Source organism: Clupea harengus, chromosome 15 (genome assembly GCF_900700415.2).
Source record: "Clupea harengus chromosome 15, Ch_v2.0.2, whole genome shotgun sequence".
Taxonomy (NCBI): Eukaryota; Metazoa; Chordata; class Actinopteri; order Clupeiformes; family Clupeidae; genus Clupea; species Clupea harengus.
This window is the reverse complement of record NC_045166.1, coordinates 14,168,580-14,191,299: the sequence shown is the minus strand read 5'-3', so window position 1 is coordinate 14,191,299 and position 22,720 is coordinate 14,168,580. Positions and strand designations below refer to the sequence as shown.

At 44.4% G+C, this 22,720-nt stretch overlaps 1 protein-coding gene and 2 long non-coding RNA genes across 4 annotated transcripts; 1 reads left to right on the top strand and 2 right to left on the bottom strand.

The window, feature by feature from the left end:
* Positions 1-315: 315 nt before the first annotated feature.
* On the top strand, positions 316-17,065 carry LOC105909579 (apolipoprotein B-100-like). The gene is made up of 28 exons (XM_031581412.2): positions 316-407; positions 1,109-1,150; positions 1,509-1,612; positions 1,895-2,040; positions 2,262-2,409; positions 2,600-2,752; positions 2,967-3,091; positions 3,187-3,272; positions 3,403-3,853; positions 3,941-4,055; positions 4,166-4,312; positions 4,397-4,608; positions 4,710-4,905; positions 4,993-5,172; positions 5,262-5,465; positions 5,585-5,752; positions 5,838-6,043; positions 6,171-6,350; positions 6,466-6,575; positions 6,774-6,984; positions 7,085-7,257; positions 7,351-7,514; positions 7,643-7,752; positions 8,254-8,627; positions 8,835-14,813; positions 14,907-15,021; positions 15,143-15,323; positions 15,435-17,065. The coding sequence occupies exons 1-28, from the start codon at positions 353-355 to the stop codon at positions 16,401-16,403; spliced, it is 11,304 nt and encodes a 3,767-aa protein (XP_031437272.1). The 5' UTR covers positions 316-352; the 3' UTR covers positions 16,404-17,065.
* Positions 2,089-5,279, bottom strand: LOC122133554. Of its 2 annotated transcripts, XR_006152862.1 has the most exons (3): positions 4,953-5,279; positions 4,691-4,803; positions 2,089-4,595 (listed from the first exon to the last, which is right to left on the bottom strand). It is a non-coding gene; the product is annotated as an uncharacterized LOC122133554 (long non-coding RNA). The 2 variants fall into 2 exon arrangements; XR_006152861.1 differs by having other exon boundaries at positions 4,691-5,279.
* On the bottom strand, positions 8,499-18,671 carry LOC122133555. The gene is made up of 4 exons (XR_006152863.1): positions 18,298-18,671; positions 17,160-17,246; positions 16,882-16,991; positions 8,499-8,621 (listed from the first exon to the last, which is right to left on the bottom strand). It is a non-coding gene; the product is annotated as an uncharacterized LOC122133555 (long non-coding RNA).
* Between the last annotated feature and the right edge of the window lie 4,049 nt (positions 18,672-22,720).

Sequence of the window (22,720 nt, the reverse complement as noted above, 5' to 3'; positions counted from 1 at the left end):
ATCTGTTCCTCTCCACTGCATGACTGTGTCATATGTTAGCATATAGATAGTTGTTATATGGATATCAAAATCAAAATAAACTTAATACAAATAATAACTTAAAAAGAGTATCAGTCATCAAGAGAGCAAACACGACTAACATTATAGATCTATTTTGTATGAAAACGTTTGCCTTTGTCCTGCCACCAGGGCAAGCAGTGTGGACTTTGGAGCCAAGGCAGCCCTTTTCACAATCTCCTCCTATGGACTAAAACAGCTGTCCTGGGGGTATAAAAGAGCAGCTCTGGAGGAGGTGAATCAGTCTCGACTGAGTACTCGCCTACCTGAAGGAAAGAGCTACCTCGAACCCATAATGGGGGACACTAAGCTCTATCTCATGCTGATCCTCAGCGTCGTCGCATTGGCCCGTAAGTACCTCATCTGTACATCTCTCTGAGCTAAAACACTCCAAATTAGAGTTTAATTCATCATTGTTAATTCTCCCACACACAACTTCATAAAAATGTTAATTTTGTGCAGGATGTTTGGCTGTAATATTATGTTTGTGCTCTTACTATGAATCTGATTCTGGATAATTTGAATTTATAGTAGTATGACAAAAAGTATGACAAAAAGGGGTGAAATGTGTCATTGCTAAATAATGTATACATAACCTAATAATATATCATACAACATGAAACATCTTTATGTTGCATGCACTAATATCTTTAATCTTTGATGAATCACAATTTCAAAGTATTCAATCATGGCTTTTAAGAGAGAAACACAAACAAACAAGCAGATTTGAATTATATATTACATAATATTTGCATCACTTACTGATCATCAGTAGTACAGAATTTATGTGACCAGCACACTCATGTTCATCTGGGTTTTTGTATCCCCTATTTTTGAGTTACCTACTTCACTTAAGAGTTCCACGTTTCACTTTTCATGCACACAGAATATAACTTTCCTGAAAAGATTTTATTTCTCAGTCATGTCTGGCTGAAGGGCTCAAGAGGTCACTGCCTGTCATAATGGAGCTCAGGCTTAGGCAGTGTTATTGTAGAGAGATAGTGCTGTGGTCTGTAATTAATGCTTCTGCTTCATTTCCCTCACCTTTCAGATGCAGATGATGAGGCTGCAGATGATGTGGTTCCATGCCTGAGTAAGTCTGACCAAACCTCATCCTCATCATCAAATCGAGTTTTCACTGAAATGACTGACATAACCATCTTAGAAACTTCTTACCATAGATGTCAAACCGCAGCATTTGTTGTCAGGACCATAGATATAGATTAGGACATTTGATACTCAATAACAGATTCATGTTATTGATGCGTTTACCAAAAATGGGGACAGGTTTCTGACATGGTTGTGTCTGACGTTTCAGGTTCATGTACATTGTTTTGCATTTTCACATTTACACTGTAACATATTCTTCATAAAGTTCCATGAGAAATGCTTGAACAACATTATATTATAATTTTTTTAAACAAACAAAAACTGCTCTCTTCTCCCTCTAGTGGCTAAGAGGTACAAGCCCTTCCACAAGTATGAATATCTGTATGAAGCCGAATCCCTCAACTTCCTCAACGGAGCTGTCAACGGCCCCAAAGGAAGCTGCAAGGTATGGCTCATCCTTTCTACTGGTATCAGTTAACTTCCGTACAAATTAAGCAAAGTTATCCAGGTCTTGTTTATGTTGACATCTGAATTAGTCTTTGTATGAAGGATTTCTTCAAATAATTAATTCCATTATGCATGATCAAGTCATTTACTTCAACAACCATCAAATACAACTAATAGTTTATCTATAGTTTTTACATTAGGTATACATTCATTCTAAAAGAAAGGTGTACATTTTGATCAAAAAGGAAAACGCAATTTTCACCTTTCCCATGTCTTACAGGTTGAGATTGAGGTTCCTGGCCCCTGCCACTACATCGTTCGTACCACTGAGTGCACGCTCAGTGAGGTCATTGAATTTGATGAAGCTGGCAACCCGGTCTTTGACCCAGCAGCCACTGCTGATGCCTTTAAGGCTGCAATGGAGAAGTAAGCATTTCTCTTCAATTTATAAATGTTTTTTTTTTTTTTTTTTCTGTAAAATGAAGCCATGTTTGATCTTAATTTGATTAACACACACCATCAGTGATATTATACTGTGCTTTTCCTTAAATGCAGACAATTGTGTATTTTGATTTGTGTTAAAACACAACAACTGTAATTGATCAATTGATCAACAGGTAACATAACTACTAATGTTCTCCACACAGGAACCCTCTGAAGGTCACTGTTGAAGGTGACAATGACATTAAGCTGTTCCCTGAGGACGATGAGCCAATCAACATCCTCAACATCAAGAGAGGAATCATCTCTGCCTTTGCTGTACCTGTTCTGGAGGAGGAGAAGAACAAGATAATGGTATGCAAATATCGTTAGCAAGCATTTCAGTCATATCAGAGTCATAGTCGCATTAACACACACAAGTTGTGCTAAAACACAGATGCATCTTAGATGAAAATGGAAAATAATAAGATACTTAAAAGAGAGGGAGATTATGGCAAGCTTCATGCATTCCTCCACAAATCAAGATGTCTTCCCACCCTGACAGCCCACCATCTATGGATTGTGCAAGACTGGCTACACTGTGAATGCCAGAGAGGACATTGCCACAGACGTGACCCTCACACGAGACCTGTCCAGCTGTGACCAATTCAAGCCAGTCAGCGACCACACCAGCCCCCTGGCCCTCATCACTGGCATGGTGAGTCACTATGACAACTGCTTAGACAAACAAATAAACAAACAAAAGATTTCAGGAGGGAGCACAGCACGATTTGACCGTTTCATCCTTACAAATTTTTAAATCAAATGTGATCTCATGGGTAGTTTGTGAAGAGTTAATAAAGATTCTAGTGTGCACGATTTTGTGAAATATGCATCAGTGTTTCATACCATGTCTCTCACCTCTCCAATAGAACTACCCTCTTAGCCAGCTGATCAGGAGCACCCAGACCTGCAACTACCAGTTTGACAACGCAGAGCACCACCCAGTCTCTGGTGAATGCACTGAGAACCACATCCTGGTGCCTTTCTCGCACAAGTACGTCCGAGAGTCAGTTAGTGTATAGATGAGTCAATCATTTCAAGACAACTCTCCTGTTTTAGACTGTGATTTAACACTCATCCTCTCTACAGGGGTAAAAATGGAGTTACCAACGTCAGCAAACAGAAGGCCACTCTCCTGGGAGTGACTGAGCACAATGACAGAGTCTTTGACCCCAGTAAGACATCTACTTTGACTTTGTATTGAAGGTGGAAAACTGTTGATGAATATATTTGAGGTCTGTCAAATACATTGCCTTCACAAGAGATGATGTATGGACATAACACATTTGCCTGTTTGATTTGTAGTTCTGGCCAATGAGCAGACCCTGCACCCACATGCCAGTGTGGACAAGAGCCCAATTCAGGACAAAGATGCTGCTCTCGCTCTCCTAACTGAACTGGCTGGCCTTTCAAAGACCGAGAATGGACACAAGAGAGCCCACCTGGCCCGCAAGATCGTGAGCATGATCCGCAAGATGTCTGCAGAGACCCTGGCTGCTGGCGTGCCCGAGGCCCTGGAAATCTCTCGCTCCCTGACCTACCAGGCTCTGTTCCAGTGCGGTACCCCCGAGTGCAGCAGCGCCATCATGCAGATCCTCAGGACCTTCGACAGCTCTTCTATGGAGATTGATGCCACCGTCTACGCCATGGGTCTGCTACCCAACCCATCTCGCCAGCTCGTCTACGACATGCTGGAGATGGCCAAGTTCAAGCAGAGCAAGCCCATTTTCTATGGTGCCAGTAATGCCGTCAAGAGGTAAGACAATGTCCAAGGTTCCCCTAACAGGATTAATTGTGATTTAAAGATTGAGAAATGTTGAATAACCGCCCTGTCCATCCACAGACTGTACAAGGCTGAGGGTAAGGTCACTCCTGAGATTGAGGCTGTTGCCAACTTTGCCCTGGAGCAGATTGGAGACTGCACTGGTGACCAGGAGCACATTTTCATGTCCCTCAAGGTGTGTTGCAGTAATATGTAGCTAGTGTTAGAGCATTAGCAGGCGCTATTATTTACTCTACATGCTGTTGATAGTTTTGGTAAGTGATTATGGGTCGCTTTGTCTCTCAGGTTATTGGTAACATGGCTGCTGCTATGGGGGCTGCCAGCCCTGCCCTGAAATCTGCTGTGATCCAGTGTGTGAACCAGCCTGCTGCCACTCCAGAGGTTCAGCTTGCTGCCATCCAGGCCTACAGACAGACCACTCTGCCTGAGGAGGTAACCCAGAATTTTCTAGACCTTTCTTACATAGACAGCATTCATTCTGAGGATCTCTAATCACTTTTCCTTTGTGCCTTACAGGGCAGAGAGGTGCTCATGCAGGTCCTTTTGGACGGTGCTGCCCCACTGCAGAAACGTGTTGCTGCCTACCTGGTGCTGATGAAGGACCCTCAGCCCTCTGAACTGTCTCAGCTGGCTGCTGCCCTCCCAGTTGAGGAGAACCAACAGGCCAAGAGCTTTGTGATCTCTCATGTCACCAACATCCTGAGCTCCACTGCACCTGAGACCCAAGAGTATGTTACATTAGAAAGCTTCCATTTTAATTAAAATTTCTATCAACTAAAAAGCTACACAGTTGTTACCCTCCTCACTTACATCTGTTTTGCTTGTACAGGCTGAGACAGAAGATCCTTGATGCCCTCCAGGGCAATGAGGTTGGAACTGTCATGGACCCAACCAAGTTCTCCGGTAACTACAAGGTCGGATCCCTGGAGGGAAACATGATCTTTGAGGGCGATAGCAAAATGCCAAAGGAAGTCATGCTAGAGATGACATTGAATGCCTTTGGCTATGATGTGGACATGTTTGAGGTATGAATAAAAAAAGGTGCTTTTTTAGTCTGAAATTGTGTAGTTACAATGATTGTTGCTCCAACTAAATGTGTATTGTGCTTTCAGATTGGTATGGAGGGCAAGGGACTTGATCCAACTGTTGAGGCCCTGTTTGGTGACAATGGGTTCTTCCCCGACACTGTGATGAAGACCATCTACTTTGCTGCTGATAGGATGCCTGGCCAATTCAGAAGTGTTCTGAAGAACATGCTTCCTTCCCTGAGGAACGACAGGAAAAAGAGACAGGTACTAAAATATACTCAGCCATCCTTGTATCATTCCCACATAGAGTTGGAGTTTCTGTCAGAGTCATCATCATGCTCTTACCTCATTAGGCTTCCCAGAGCCTCATAAAAGAGCTTGGCCGCAGCGTCAACAAACTATTCAGAGACCTGAAGGCTCAGGATGCCCCTGAGGCCATGGTCTACCTGAGAATGCTGGGAATGGAACTTGGCTACCTGAAGACCAAAGACATGGAGGAGATGGCCTACTCTGCTGCACTAATGATTGACAACCTCCTGAAAATGTTCCCTACTGAGGTGAGTTTACTAAAGACAACGGATTCCTTTCCTCAAAAAGCCAGTGTGGCCACAACCTTTTCTTCTGAAACACACTTTACAACATGTCAGTGTAACAAGTCAATGTTGATGCTCTGCAGTTCATCAAGGGACTGCTGACCAGCGCTGACAATGAGCTGTTTGCCCACTACATCTTCATGGACAATGAGTTCTACCTGCCAACCGGCGCTGGTGTTCCTCTGAGGGTTGCCCTGTCTGGTACCTTCACCCCTGGAGTCAAGGGAGGAGTGAACATTGCTGCTGATATGGTAAGAAAGCTGACCCCACATTGTGACATAGTTACGTTAAATGGAACAACAACAGCCTTCAAATTCCTTTTCCCTTCATCCACAGAGTGAGGTGACATTCATGCCATCTGCTGGTATCGAGTTTGTGACTGAGGTTGGAGCCCACTTCCCTGACTTTGTTCAGTCTGGTCTGGAGATGCACACCAACATTTACCACGAGAGTGGCCTGAAAGCCAAGGTCTCTGTGTCCCACAACAACATCAAGTTGACCATCCCTGCCCCTCAGAGCCCTACCAAGCTCGTCAGCTTCACGTATGTTTGAATCTTTGCATCATGTCTTTGAGGGACTGTGAAAACAATATAAAGGAAGGGACTGGAGTGAATACACACAGGAGTGAATGGAAAAGTTAATTTTTGTACTTTTCTTCCCTTACATCAGTAACTCCCTGGTGTCTGTGCATGGCGCTGAGACCAAGACTATCCCAGCCACAGGAGATAGAGTTGATGTGACAGAATGCACACCTGTCTTTGCTGGCATGAAGTACTGCACAGCTCTGCAGTACTCTGATGCTATGCAGACTGATGAGTCTCCCTACTTCCCCTTCACCGGGGACAGCAAGTAAGCAAATCAAGGATAAATAGCAGTTTAAAGTAGTTAAAAGTAGTTTGTATTTCAGTTATCTCTGTCAGAGATGCTGTGGAAATACTGAAAATCCATTTGCTTCTTTCTTCAGGCTTGCCATCGAGCTGCATCCTACTGGTGAGGTCTCAGAATACACTGCCAACATTGACCATTCCTATGAGGACAAGACCGACAAAGTGACTTTGACTCTGAAGGCTGAAGGTAAATAGGCTGAAGGTGCCCCTCACTGAAAAATACATTCAACTCACACATACATTAAACTAAAATATCTGCGTAGTAAATTACTGAACAGTTCAAATAACAATCAAATAACAGATCAGTAACTGGTTGAATGAGAGTATTGGCATATATATGCCAATTTCCTCTGTGCCTGAACTGTTTTGTCTCCTACTACTCCAGGAGAAGCAGTTTCTGAGGCCACAGCAACTGTGAAGTTTAACAGGCAGAAGTACACCGTTGAAGCTGATCTCCAGATCCCTGATTATGACCTGGAGGTTGGGCTCAGGCTCGGCTCTGTTGACCCCGACACCAAGGGCAAGGCCACACACTCTGTCCAGATTGACCTCGTCAACAAGAACATTCCTCAGGCCTCTCTGGTTGCCCTGGCCAAGTATGTAAAATGATATCTTATCTGAAGATGTAAAATATGTGAACATTGTTTTATAAGATCATGCTATGACCGTTCATAATCATTATGTCTTTTTTTAAAGAATTGAGGCAATGAAGGATGCCACTCTGGATCTTCAGCTCCTCGTGCATGCACTGAAGGCTGATGCCAAAGTCTCTGCACACATTCACCGTGAGGAAGGTCTGACCCTGGAACTGAAGACTGACATTAAACTGCCAGAAACTAACTCTGTGCAGGAAATTACTCTTAAATATGGTGAGTATCATTACCTTTTTTTTTTTTTTTTTAAACATGAAATTCCTTTTCCTCCATGGCACTACGTGACAAATTGATGTTCTTTCACTTCAGATAATGAGAAACTGGAGGCTGAAATCAAATCTGATGTGAGCTCTGAGATCAAGAACATCCTTTCAAACTTTGGAGAGGTTGAGGCCACCATTCACAGTTTTCTCAACCAGGAAATTGGCCAGACTGGGATGACAGTCAGTACTTTCCTGAGCAAGTCTGTTGAGGTAAGATGAAGATGATTATTTATTTGCCAACAAGTACTAAACACATTTCCCTTTTACTGTCCTATTTCATTCACTCCTGTTTTCGTGAAATAACTATGTCCACAACATGTGACTTTATCCCAACATAGGGTGCGAATGCCTACATTGAGAAGTATGGAGCAGATATTCCATATGTACAGACCATGAGAGTGCCTGAATTCCCTGAGCTGTCTCTACCTGAGAAACTGTACTTGAAGGCGTAAGTACAATTAACACTCAGTCACAATGCCATCAGTAATTGTATGCTACAATGCCATAATTCTGTGCATTCAATGTAAAACATATGTGGTGTGGAAAATAGATTAGAATGCTGATACAAGCTGATACAAGCTCTTTACATAAAGACACCACAAGAGCCCTGTAATGCAAAGTTTTATTCAAGCATTTTTTATTTGTTCAATGATTAAAATGTGTTAACTTACATTGAGTAAGTAATCTCAGATATAGCTACAACTAAGTGAATGACAAGCTACCTATCAGTTTCCCATCTTACATTCACTTTTTATAGGTAGCTGTAAGGTATGAAAATTAAGTTAATACCAAGTCTAAAATATAAGTTAAGATACAAATTAACATACAAGATAATTAAGTTACAAGTCTCACATTTTGAATTCATGGGATATAGAACTGAAATATGTGTAATGTAATAACTAAAACATGTTTATTGATATTTAACTTTAACCTTTTTCTTAATTCACAGTGAGGCTGATGCCAAATACCACTTCGGCACGCATTCCTACACCATCGCCATTCCTCTGCCTCTTGGAGGGAAATCCTCTGGAGACCTGAACTTCCCTGCTGCCCTCACCACTCCTCACCTGACAGTGCCCCAGCTGGGCCTGGAGGTAGCCTCCATTGACATTCCCCTCCCTGAGGTGTTTGTTCCAGAGCAGGTGTCTGTGTCTGTGCCTGTCTTCGGAAAGGCTGAAGTCTCCGCCAAGGTGCACAGCAACTTCTACAACCTGGAGGCCGAGGTCTCTGCTGGTAGAGATCCAGTTGACCACCCCAGCTATTCTGCTAAGGTGGAGCTCACTGGTAGCTGCCCTGTAGATCTCTTCTGTTTCAAGACTGAAGGTAAATAAAGACTTGATTAATCATGAATGTATACTTTTTCAACTCTTACACTCAGCAGAATTATTACCAAGTTAAAATTTTTTATATTGTCAGTATGAATCTATTTACATTTTTGTTAACACTGACATGCCATTCTGAAGTGACATTGTGAATAACATTCCTTTCTACATTTTAAATAATGTTGCTTTATACATTTATTTTAACTAGCATCTGCACTGCTTGCTGGTACACCTGGTGATTCCCTGAAGGCTGAAGTGAAGACACATGTGAACCACAAGCTCATTGATGCCAGCATTAGTGTTGTGGAGGTTGCAACTATTGCTGACAACTTCAACTTGAAGTCCAACAGCAAGATTGAGGCAACTAGTCCTCTTGGTGTACTTGTGTCTCTGGAGTATGAGGGTGATGGTAATGTGAACACAGAGGGGATCTTTGGAAATGGAAAACTAGAGGCATCCCTTAAGGCTGGCCCAGTTTATGGTGCTACCACCATCTCCCAGACGGTCGAAGTTTTCCCATTCAAGCCAGAGGCCAAGATTGACTCTTCTGTTAAGATTGATTCCACCCTTGTCAAAGCCCAGAACACATTTGCTGCTGCCTTTGCTAATGGTGAGCTGACTGCCACATCCAACACTGCAGCACTTGATGATACCCTGGTGCATCTTGCTGAGGTCACCTTCAAGGATTCCACACTGGCTGTGAAGTCCGATACCAAGGCAGAAGCCCTCGGCCTGAAGATTCAGAATGTGGCTGAAGCCTCTGCTGGTGCAGGAGCTGTTAACATCAAGGTGGAAACAAGTGCTGACCATGCAGAAGACCGCATCCATTCCCTTGTGTCTGCTACCCTGGATGTCAATGGACTGGCTGTGAACAGTGATGCTGATGTCAAGCTTGCAGAGAACACTGCAACTCACAAAGCATCCTTGACACTGAACAAGGATGGTCTGGCAACCAATGGAGCCACATCCCTGCAGAGCCCTCTGAAGCTGGAGAACACATTCAGCGGTTCCCTGGATGCATCTAAGGGTGCCTTCAACACTGACACCAAAGGTGAATTTGCTGACATGAAGATTGCTCATGCCATGTCTCTGACTGGAACACTCTCTTCTATTGCTTTCAACAACAATGCTGAAGCAGTTGTTAGCGAGGGAACCTCCTACACCCATTCCATTGTTCTGGATGTGCATGACTACACTGCATCTTTGAACATCAACAATGACCTGAAGGTCCTGCATGCCAACCTGGTGAATCTGGCTGAGTTTAAGGTAGAGCCCTACAAGGCTGATCTGACTGGAAGCCTGAAGGCAGCCTATGGAGAAGAGGAGCTCAAGCACACTTTTGAAATCAGGTACGCTGACCTGATGGCCAATGCCAAGTGCAGCACAGCTGGTAAGCTTCTGGGCTCTCACCTCAGCCAAAACACAGAAGTTGAGGTTGCTGGACTTACTGTTAGAATCAACAATGATGCCCGCTTCAACTCCCAGCTTCTCCGCTTTGACACCACCACCCGTGCAACAGCTGTTCCCTTCAGCTTCAACATTGATGCTATTGCCAATGCTGATGGTGACCTGACCCTGTATGGGAAGCACAGTGCACAAGTCTACACCAAGTTCCTCATGAAGGCAGAGCCACTGGCATTTGCACACTCTCATGAATGCAGAATCTCAACCTCCCAAAACCTTGACAATGGTGTTTCCGTTGAGACTGGACTTGACAACAAGATTGAAACTCTCTTGACTCCCTCTGACCAGAAAGCTCATGTGACACTTAAATCCAAGTTCAACAACCATGCCATTAACCAGGAGGTCAGTATTTACAACACACCTGAAAGGCTTGGACTGGAAATGTCAGGAAACATCATGACGAATTTGATCAATGCAGCTGACAGTGAAAACCAAGAATTTGGCGCATCTGGCTTCATGAAATACGACAAAAATAGTGATATTCACGTCATTGATCTGCCTTTTACAGAGGACATATTTGTTGTTGCGGATCACCTGAGACTCATTGTAGTGGAAGTGGTTGAGGCCCTGCAGGCTTATATTAGACAAGAAGATCTCATGAACAAGTTGGAAAATGTTCTCGAGCACATCAGTGTCTTTGTGAAGGACCTCAACATTGAAGAAAGAGCAACTGAGCTTAAGCAGCAACTGCTTTCCTTCTCAGAGGAGTACACAATCACCTTTGAAGACCTGGAGACCTGTCTGATGAACCTGAGGGCTGCTCTTGAAAAGCTCCTGACTGATCTGGCTGCTACTGTCAACGAAACCGTCAAAATGATCAAAGAGCTGGTTGCAAGTGGAACCCTTTCTGACGATGTTGTCAAGAGGCTTTCTGAGCTACTAAATACATTTAGTGAGCAATATGACATCAATGCCATGCTTGTTGAAGTCATTGAAGCTGTTGAAGATCTGATTAAGCAAATTGATCTCCTGAAACTGAAGGACAGCAGCATTGCTCTCTTGCATGACCTGGATGCCCAGTATGCCATCAAAGCCATGCTTGAGGAAAGAGTGGGTGAACTGAAACAAATGATTTCAAGCCTCAGCTTGGCTCAGTTTGTTGAGGATCTGAAGAACTTGATTTCCTCCGTTGACATCGAAGGTCTGACCAGTCAGCTGGTAGCACACATTCCAACAGAGCAACTGAACAAGATTGTAGACACAGTCAAATCTCTGGTCACAGAATTGGACATCATTGGCAAGCTGAATGCAGTCTATGGCAATGTGAGAGCAGTACTTGTTCAGTACGAACTTGAAAAAAGAATTGAAGCAATCCTGGAGAAGGTTGTTGAGCTCATCCAGAAATTCAAAATTGATGAGACTGTACAGGTCGTTGTTAACACTCTGAAGACCATTCACATCCCTGTCGCACTGGAAGATGCTATCAACTACCTGAAGTCCACAGAGATCAAGCAGGCTATTGAGCATTTGAACGAATATATTGATGTTTTTGTGCATAGAGTTAAAGCATTTGACTACAATGCCTTTGTAGATGATGTCAATGAGAAAATTGCTGCTTACACTGGTGAGCTGAATACACTCATTGCTTCTCTTGAGATTCCACAGAAGGTTGAGGCAACCAGAGAATTTGTCAACTATGCTCTGTCCACACTGAGTGGCCTCTTGGAAGAACTGAGGGGCATCAAGGTAGCTGATTTAGTCAAAACTCTGAAAGACATCATTGACAGTGTGGCTCTGAATGACATCAGAGCCCTGGTGGCCAAACTTCCAGAGGTTGACCTCAGAGGTGAAATCCAGCATTACCTGGAAGTCGTCAGCAACCTGTACACCAAGGTCATGGACATAGTCAGTGAAACCTTCAGTGGAGTTGTTGATGCAGTCCAGAAATTTGTTGCTGATCAAGCAATTGTTGGCCAACTTAAGCAGGTCATTGAGGGAGTTGTGGATGGACTGAAGACAGCTGAGTTTGAATTCCCATCATTCACTGTCCCACTCACCAACCTGGTTCTGCCTTCCTTCAAGATCAGCCTGGCCCACCTTCAGGACAGCCTCCCAACACAGATTGACCTGCCCGAGTTCACCATTCTGGGCTTCCATACTGTGCCAGCCATGACCATTACTTATGATGATGTCAAGCAGAAGGTTATGCAGCTCATTGACTTCATTGTCAACTTTGAAATCAAATTTGTGAATGTGGATGCCTTCTTTGGAGAGCTGACCATGAATTATCTGCCTGAGCTGTCTGCTATTTCACTGCCAGAGATCAGCCTTCCAGAGATCTCTCTCCCTGCCATCCCTAAGTTTAGCACAGAACACGTCATTGACATGCCTCTTCAGATCCCAGAGTTCAAACTGCCCAACATTCCTCGTTCTGTGATCTTGCCATCTTTTGGAAAACTTTATGGTGAGATCAAAGTCAACACTCCCATCTACAGCATCAGGACCACTGCAGAATTCCAGAACTCCACTGATAGTGAGACCACACCCCAGTTCACTGCCTTCTTGAATTCCAAGGGATCATCCCCTGCTGTTGAAGGACTGGACTACAACCTGGACTGCACTGCTCGTGTGGCGATCCCCAAAATGAGCCGCATTATCATCGCAGAAACCCTGAAGTTCACACAATCGGCAGTGTCTGTTGAGCACCAAGCATCAACGACCCTTTATGGCCTTTCTGCTCAGTCCTCAGCCAAGACGACTATGAAGGTTAACACTTCTCCATACACTGCTGACATTGTCAACATCGCATTCTTTGCCATGGATGGTGGTGTTACCGCTTCTTTTGACACCTCTTACAACCACAAGGTCAACATCCCCATGATCTCATACATCAGTGATATGTCTCTTATGCAGAAGGCTGTTGCTCGTCAAGATGGCACCACCATCAAACTTTCTTTTAAAAATGAAGGAACAGGCAAGGTTGCTATTCCTGACTTCTCTGAGGAAACAACCCATAAGAGTGATTTTGATTACACCATGAACCTCCGCACTGTCAAGCTCACATACACTTCTGATACGGATAGTTCTTCTTTTAAAGTAAAGGAAAGCTTGAATGCTGATGGTCTTGTTTTCAGATACATCAACTTTGATGCCCGTGTAGAGATAGAGTCTCCATTCATCAAGAACAGCCTGCTGACCGCCTCTGGGAAGGCTCACATGGGTGACATGAAAGTTGAAATCAAGGCCAATCATGACACAGAGCTTACTGGTTCTCTTAGTGGAACCCTGTCCAACTCCCTCCATGCTATGGCTAAACCCGATGAGTTTGTGCTTGACTTCCAGAACAAGGGCAATGCCAAGACCACCCTTGAGGGCATACTTTCAGCAAAGCTTGATCTCCAGAATGACTACTCTGTCTCTTTGAATTATAATGTGCAGCACATCAACACAATGGCCCTGGTCAAACTGAACCAATATGGGATCAGCTACAACTTAACTGTCGACAATAACCAGGCCGAAACTGGCATTTATGCTTCTGTAGATGGTGATGTCAACCTTGACATTCTGACTGAGTCCATTAGCATTCCTGAGATTGCTGTGCCAATCATTGATTTCAAGACCCCAGCCATCAATGACATCAATCTGTATGAGCACACTGGCCTGAAGCACCTGCTGACCTCCACTGAGCAGACAGTTGATGTGGATGCAAAGATTGTGTACAAGAAAAGCAGTTTTGCTGTTGGCAGTCTGGTCTCTGAAGCCTCTTTCAAGTCCTCCATCGTCAACCTGAATGTCAATGCTGAGGTGTCTGCTGAGGATGACTTGGTTATCCGCATTGGTGCCGTCTCTGCATCTGTCTTTGAGGGTCTGAAGGCCAAGATTGATGGTACAAGCAGCCTTACCACCAAGAGAGGTGTGAAACTGGCCACAGCCTTTTCTCTGGAGAATGCCCATGTTGAGGCAACCCATGACAGCACTCTGAACCTGAACACTGAAGAGCTGGAAGCCTCTCTTTCTGCTGCTACTGTTGCAAAGGTGAACCTGGCTATCCTCACTGCTGAGGCCAACCACCAGCTGACAGCAGACACAAAGGAACATCCCAAAGCAGCCTCCACTCTCAACATCAAGTACACCTTGGACATTCCAGTCATCAAGGCTGTTGGTTCTGGAGATGCTGAGAACAGCCTGAAGCTTGAGGCTGGTCTCTACTTCATTTCCCTGGAATCCTCAACAAAGGGACACATTGATGGAACCATCCTGGACACAGGTCTTGTAAAGGGAGCCCTGGATAACACAGCTAACATCTACCTGAATGAAAATGGCCTTCGCTCAACTCTGAAGAGCAACGGCAATGCACATATCAGCCATGGAGACTTGAAGGTGGAGTTTGATCTTGATGACGATATTGCTCTTGAAGGAGGCCTGAGCCGTTTGTATTCCACAGTGAAAATCGCCTCCAACAATGAAATCAATGTAGCTGCCCTGAACACCAAGGGAAAGCACTCTTTTAAGGCCACTTATGATATCACACCGACATCTCTGGCTGTTGATATGGAAGCTGACCTTGCTCAACCAAGTGTCCTGGGTGATCTCAGCTACTTTGAAAAGTTGACCCTTGACATAACTAACGAAAAACAGAAGGAGGTCTACACTCTCAAGATTGTTTCTCCTGTGTACACCACCACTGCTGCAGTAGAAACAGAGGGTGTCTTCCCCACATACCAAGGAACCTTTAAGGCCACTGCCAAGTCTCCGGCTGTGTTCCTGGAGTACGATCTGGATGGTGAGTACATCTTTTTAGTTGCATCAGCATGGTGTTGTGTCCTTTGTACAGTATAATAATTATGTCAAACTGTCTTGTTTTCATCCTTACTAGGCTCGTTCACAGCCTCCCTTGAAAATGAAGTTGTGAGCCACACTCTCAAGGCTGTCCTGACCCATACTGACCTGAATATGGATGTTCAACATGCTATTCAGCACGAGGATGAAGGGTAAATATTGCAAATATATCAGTTAGTGATCAAAATCAACACATGAACATTACTTCAGTACTTATCACACAATTTCCAAGGAATCTGTCTCAAAGAAGAATATGTTTGTCTTTCTGTGAAGTCCTGCCCATACCCTGAATGTGGACATCACAAGCCCCACCTTCACTGATGTAAACTTCCGTTATGCTGCTCGTAAGGATGGAGCTAGCACTTCCATCTCCAGCCCATCTTCTGGCTTTCTTGGATTTCAGCTTCAGGGTAAAATCCCACAGATGAGCGCAAAACTGTACTGCCGCTATGCTGTGAGTATAATACCCCATCCTGTAAATTAATTCATTAAGAATATAAATGTTCATGTGGTATATTGTATCTGGTTGGCTCTCTTAACTCCTGTGTTCTCTCCGTTTGAATAGTCCGAGCCTGAGAATGACGTGGACCTCCTGGTCTTAAAAGCAGCTCTGGCAGAACCTGAGAAGATGCATCTGCACGCTTCTGCCAACATGGAGGCACCCATCGTGATCCTGTCTGGCCTGCATGATAGAGTCCCTGCCATTACCTCATCACTGACCAACTTTGCAGAGAAGTACGCCATCATCAGCGATCTTGAGAGCTTGAAGGACATGTTCGTTAGCACAGTTGATGAAGCCTACAACACCGTCAAGAGCTACACTCCGGATATGAGCCAGCTGTCCATCCTCTTCAGGAATGTTGTTGTTCAGTACCAGAAGACCGTTCAGGCCCTGCTTGATGCAGCCATCAAGTTCCTGAGGGAAACCCAGATTGAGCTGCCAGGGATGGAGAAGGCTACTCTGCCCGAAATCGTGCACAAGATCACAACCAACGTTGGCACAGTGCTTGAGCAGCTTCTGCAGGTGATCAGTGATAACCTGTATGCCTACCTCACACCAATTGTTGACACCATCAGCTCCATCCAGGTGACCATGCCTTCTGGCGAGGTTCTGACTGGAAGCCAGATTCTGGACCAGGTGAAGGTCGTCTTGAACGAGGTGGTGGATATGGTGAAGAATCTGGAGAGCTTTGATGTCATCTTGGAGAAAATGGGTGAGACCCTGAGTAACGTAGTCCAGACAGCCCAAGGATTTGTCGACATCCTGAGCTCTGACATCCTGGACAGTTTCTTTGTGTACATCAATGGTTTCTATTCTAACCTTGTCACACTTGCCAAGGATGTGACAGAGCAAGTTAATAACCTGCTGACTGCACAGGACATTGACAACTCACTTAAGTATGCGTTAGAGTCTGCCAGATCTTTTGTGACTGAAATTATCAATTTTGTTGCTCAACTTCTGCCAGAAACTGGACCTCTAAGGGTGAATGGAGGAAGACTAGATGTGGAGCTCGATGTTTCTATCCGCCATTAATAATAGATTTGTAAGCTGTGAATGTTTTGCTTGTTAAACACTACCCTATGTTGAACGCAATACTTTGAGGGAGCAACGTATGCTTAAGTCCTTTAGCATGTATTTAAAGAAGTCCAAACTAACATGTAAAAAGCTGTATTATTTTTGTGTAAATGACAACTTGTATACCAACTCAGCGTCATCTTTTGAGATGAAAATGCTTTGGTAAATCCCTCTACCCATCATACCCTACATGTCTTCAATGCAATGAGTGAGAGTACCAATAAACATCATTTGTACTCCAATAACTATGCATGTTGTTTTTTTTCCATTATGTGTTTCACAATCATAGTATAGCATTGTAGAAACAGAATCAGAAACTGCATTGACAAGAATATTACCATTCAGTAAGTCAGACAGTTATTTTGAATTGGGAAAGTCATGTAAGGGTCTCAAATGTAGCATCTCTATTGGCAGTTCACTCAAAACATGCCATTACCAGCATAGGTTAATGCTCAAGCAGGGCGATGTGGAGTATGGAACTGTGAGCCATCTCCGACATTTCGTTTTTGCAGTGGTTGATATGGAGTCCAAACCTCTGGCTCACTACTTCATCAGGGAAGAATGCATCCATGAAAAAAAAGTTGTTTAGGCTTTATCATAATAAAATATCTAAATCTCAATGATTTTTATTTTTATTTGAAGGTTCATTGTTGATCACTCAATAAGTTACTATATCACTACAAGTTAACTAGCACTCCATGGGTACTTTCTTACCTTGGCACACTTCACAGTCCCTCCAGGATCTTGGAAGGCTTTTTTGTGATCACTGCAGCCAAAAAATACTTATTTCCTGAGGGAATTCTGAAAAATTGCAGTTGAAATTGCATTGATGTTGAGTTAAATAAAATCAATTTCAAATATGCAGAATAGCTAATTATATAATACTATGCTGCACTGGCTGCCCTCTGCAATGGAAGGGCCATTCTGTATCAGGCTTGTGAGTAAAACTAGTTCACGTTCTAGAAGGAAGGCATTTATACACCACAAACCCTGAAACGCATGTGGGCCACATCCGCCCCGGAGTCTGCTACTCTCTGCAACAGCAGCTAGGGTCACTGAAGAGGTGACCTGTGTGCCAAAGAACTTTGGTATCTGGCTCGTCTTTCACTGTGTGCTCTTTGCAGCGAAGTAAACAAAGACGTAAGTTTGATTTGGAAGGTGGTGGGGACAAATTTGGCAGGAGGTCTGGGGATCTGTGGGCCTCTCTTTCTCGGTATCTGCCTCTATCTCTCTCTGATGCCTGTATAGACAACCACTGTGTAATACAGTCACTGACAACCATATTTGTTAGGTTTTGGTCTTGCACAAGGGATAAGCTTTTAAACGTTTTTTTAACAAGTACATCAGAAGGATGTGCACAATGACATAACATTACAGCGCACAGGTCTGTCTCTCCCTAATACCTGTTTTGACGACCACTTAGTGATATACCTTAACTTGAAGAAAAGGCCATTCTGTTTATGCATTTGTAATGAGTGATGGGAGAAGTAGTTTTAAAAACGGTGCTCAAATCAGAAGGATTTGCTCTTTTAGGTAACATTACAGGTCATAGTGCAAACTCTTACCTGTTCCCTCTCCGTTCTTTCCCCGTCTGACCTGGTCTTTCTCTTTCTGTCCCTGTCTGACCTGGTCTTTCTCTTTCTTTCCCTGTCTCTCTCTCTGATGTTTGCATTAAGAACAAATCAAATACATGAAAAATAAATAAATGACAATGATGGAAACATCTGATTTGCAATACAATACTAGATCACTAGTCAAGTTAACTCATCAAGCATGTGCTTACTGGCAAAAAACATTTGCTGATAGAGGAAACAAGTGAGCAAACTCAGCCTTTTACTACATAGCTACTTACATTTACCAAGAAATATGACCTTAGTCTCCCTCTTTTGTTCCAGGCATCCATGATGCTGATCCAGACTGCCGAATTAAGAGGAAATATTGCAGGAGGTTTACTCTAGAGTAAATGATCAGTTGTAATGTTAACTACAGTAACCCTTTGCTGCAGCCACACAGATAGAATTTGAAACTGGAGAAGACAGAATAGCAGACTAGCAATCCTGTAAAAATGACTAATGGTCCTCTTGTTTGGACGACAGGCATAATGCCAACAGGAGAAAAACACAAACAGTTAATGCTACCGAAGTCAAAAGTAATAGTACAAAATCAGCCTACAGCACACCCTGTCAGGGTCTTTATCAGGTAAGAAGGCTAAATGCTTTTGAGGTTTTCATCATGCTGATCCTACTGACCAAACTCAAGCTGCCACTGTCTGCTGGGAACAGGGGGAGGGACAGCATCATGGGGAGTGGGGGGGAAGGGGCAGCATCATGGGGAGTGTTGGGGGGGGGGCTCCCACCCACCCACCCACAGACTACAAAAACATTCAATGCATGCTGTTATTCAAGACATTTTAATATCAGTAACAGCTAAATATATAATATAATAATAATATCATTAGTATGCTGCATTGGCTGCCCTCTGCAATGGATGGGCTAATCAGATCAGGCTTGTGAGTAAAACTAGTTCACCTTCTAGTAGGGAGGCATTTATACACCACCAACCCTGAAACGCTCTGGGTCCCATCCGCCCCCGAGTCTGCTTCTTTCTGCAACAGCAGCTAGGGTCACTGAAGAGGTGACCTGTGTGCCACAGAACTTTGGTATTTGGCTCGTTTTTCACTGTGTGCTCTTTGCAGCGAAGTAAACAAAGTTTGATTTGGAAAGTGGTGGAGAGCGAAATTTGGCAGGAGGTCTGGGGATCTGTGGGCCTCTCTCTCTCTCTCTCTCTCTCTCTCTCTCTCTCTCTCTCTCTCTCTCTCTCTCTCTGTCTGCCTCTATCGCTCTCTGATGCCTGTATAGACAACCACTATGTAATACATATTTGTCAGGTTTTGGTCTGAGGTTTTGGTCTTGCGCGTGGGAAACCATTTTTTAACAATGACATCATAAGGATGTGTTCAACGAGCTGACATTACAGCGCAAAGGTCTGTCTCTCCCTGATACCGGTTTTGACGACCACTTAGTTATACACCTTAACTTTAAGAAAAGGCCATTCTGTTCATGCATTTGTATTGAGCAGTGGGAGTAATAGTTTTAAAACGGTGCTCAAATCAGAAGGATGTGCTCTAACAGTCTAAGCCTAATTAATGACATTACTGTTAATGGCATCATCTGTATATTTAACCACCTTAACGGTCTCCAGTGAGCAGGGTGAGGACATGTTGGGGGAAAGTTATGTGGCTGTGGAAAGCACATCGACTGTCAGCCCAGCAAACCCTCCAAAGACTGAACCTGTTCTGTTTGTAATAGAATCCTATGGGATGTTTGTGTTCCCTGTTTTGCCCCATAATCACGTGAGTGTGCCCCTATGGAAAAATGGGTTTTTAACTAAATTAGCGAAGATCAGTTGTGAGCGAAACAACACAAAACTTAAACAAATCCTTTGGGGAGTTCAAATGTAGTTATCAGTCAGTCTTCAGAATCAGAATCAGAATCAGAATGGGATTTATTGCCAAGTAGGTTTACACCTACTTGGAATTTTTTCTGGTGTGAAGGTGCATACAGTAAACATAAAACATAAAAACATAGAAACACAATAAGTACTACACATAACATAAAATCACAAATAAGTACTACACATAAGAAAAGTACTACACATGAGAACCAAAAAACACAATATATACGATACAAATGTATAAACAATGAATATAAAAAAAGTAAAGTGGAAAGTAGAGTGCAAAAAGCAAAACAGTAGTGCAATGTGGATGAGCAATGTGCAATGAAATGTGTGTTAATGTAACACAGACTTAGGGTGTGGGGGTGGGATAAGAGTCCAGGTCAGGTGGGGGTCCCGGGCCTTGTTAATAAGGCCAACTGCAGCCGGGAAGAAGCTGGTTTTGTGGCGTGAGGTTTTGGTCCTGATGGACCGCATCCTCCTGCCGGAAGGAAAGAACCTCAAAGAGTTTGTGACCCGGGTGGGAGGGATCAGCCACAATCTTACCTGCCCGCCTCAGGGTCCTAGAGGCGAACAGGTCCTGAAGAGATGGAAGATTGCAGCCAATCACCTTCTCGGCAGAGCGGATGATACGCTGCAGTCTGCCTTTGTCATTGGCAGTGGCAGCAGCGTACCAGACGGTGATGGAGGAGGTGAGGATGGACTCGATGATGCAGGTGTAGAAGTGCACCATCATTGCCTTTGGCAGGTTGAACTTCTTCAGCTGCCGCAGGAAGTACATCCTCTGTTGAGCTCTTTTGGTGAGGGAGCTGATGTTCAGCTCCCACTTGAGGTCCTGGGAGATGATGGTGCCCAGAAAGCGGAAGGACTCCGCAGTGTCGATTGGGGAGTCTCTCAGGGTGATGGGGGTGGGTGGGGCTGGGTTCTTTCTAAAGTCTACAACCATCTCCACTGTTTTCAGAGCATTTAGCTCCAGGTTGTTCTGGCCACACCAGGTCACCAGATGGTCAATCTCCCACCTGTAAGCAGACTCATCCCCACCAGAGATAAGCCCAATGAGGGTGGTGTCATCCGCGAACTTGAGGAGTTTGACGGACTGGTGACTGGAGGTGCAGCTGTTTGTATACAGGGAGAAGAGTAGAGGGGAAAGAACGCAGCCTTGAGGGGAGCCGGTGCTTATAGTCCTGGAGTCAGAGACATACTTCCCCAGCCTCACGTGTTGCCTCCTGTCAGACAGGAAGTCTGTGATCCACTTGCAGGTGGAGTCAGGCACACTCAGCTGGGAGAGCTTGTCCTGTAGCAGAGCAGGAATGATGGTATTGAAGGCAGAGCTGAAGTCCACAAACAGGATCCTGGCGTAGGTTCCTGCGGAGTCCAGGTGCTGGAGGATAAAGTGAAGGGCCATGTTTACTGCATCGTCTACAGACCTGTTGGCTCTGTAGGCAAACTGCAGGGGGTCCAGGAGAGGGTCAGTGATGGCTTTGAGGTGAAGCAGCACAAGGCGCTCAAATGCCTTCATCACTACAGAGGTCAGGGCGATGGGTCTGTAATCATTGAGTCCAGTGATCTTAGCTTTTTTGGGGACGGGGATGATGGTGGAGGTCTTGAAGCAGGCTGGTACGTGGCATGTCTCCAGTGAGGTGTTAAAAATGTCTGTGAACACCGGAGACAGCTGATCAACACAGTGCTTCAGGATTGTTGGAGAGACAGAGTCTGGCCCGGCTGCTTTGCGGGGGTTCTGTCTCTTGAATAGCCTGTTGACGTCCCTCTCCAGGATGGAGAGAGTCGTCACTGTGGAGGGGGAGGAGGGAGGGGGCTCTGAGGTGGGCAGTTGTGAGAAGGCGCTGGCCTTAGCTGAGGTGGGGGGGCTGCAGGTGATGGGCTGGGGGTGGAGGGTGGTGTTACGGGGGATGGTGTCAGGACTGTTCCATTGTCCATCAAAGCGACAGTAAAACTCATTCAAGTTGTTGGCCAGGCGTGAGTCGTTTGTGGAGTGGGGGGCTCTAGGCTTACAATTGGTAATCAACTTAAGCCCTTTTGTAACTAACTAAAAACAGAGATGTTGTTACCAATAATCTAAAGCAGAAAAAAGACAGAATACCTCGATTCATGTTGCTTGCCTCACACCCTGCGGCTTCTTATAAAACTTTACGTTACAGCTCTAGAATCTGATTGATCTGAGCAACTGATTTATACCATGCAACAGATGCTATGAAATCATTAGGTAATGGGTGTGTTTACTTAAGTTAACTGCATGGTTGTTGTGATACCCAATCAGTAACTATGGTTAGCTTCTGCTCACCTTAGGAAATTGTGACTTGCATTGTAGTCTGTTACTTTTCGCTGATAGCAACAGACATATTTTAGAGATATAATTGGTCTAAACAGAGATTGTTTTTGTACAACGTTAGCAAGACTATTACAGTTTCTGGTCTAAGGGATGTATTGCCACACGGGGGGGCTTTTATGTGTCCAGACCCGTCAAGACTTACAGTATGTGGACATACATGAGGCAAATAGGGTTCATTCTGTTGTGTGGCAGTGCAGTATTAAACCACAAAAGGAGAGAGAGGAGAGGAGGAGAAGGGGAGGGCAGAGAATCAGAAACATGGCAGATGAATTCATACACATATCAGGATCAGCATGCCCCCCCCCCCCCCCCCCCCCCCCCCTTCTTTTTCTATCTCCACCGGCCGGCCTCAAGCAGATAGGCCCCCGGTGGTCCGAAAATACATTTTTGAACATGCACAAAAGTTCTCATGGAGACCAGCGTTCTTCAACGTTTAATTTAAACGCTGGAGAACGTTCGTGGAACGTTTTAC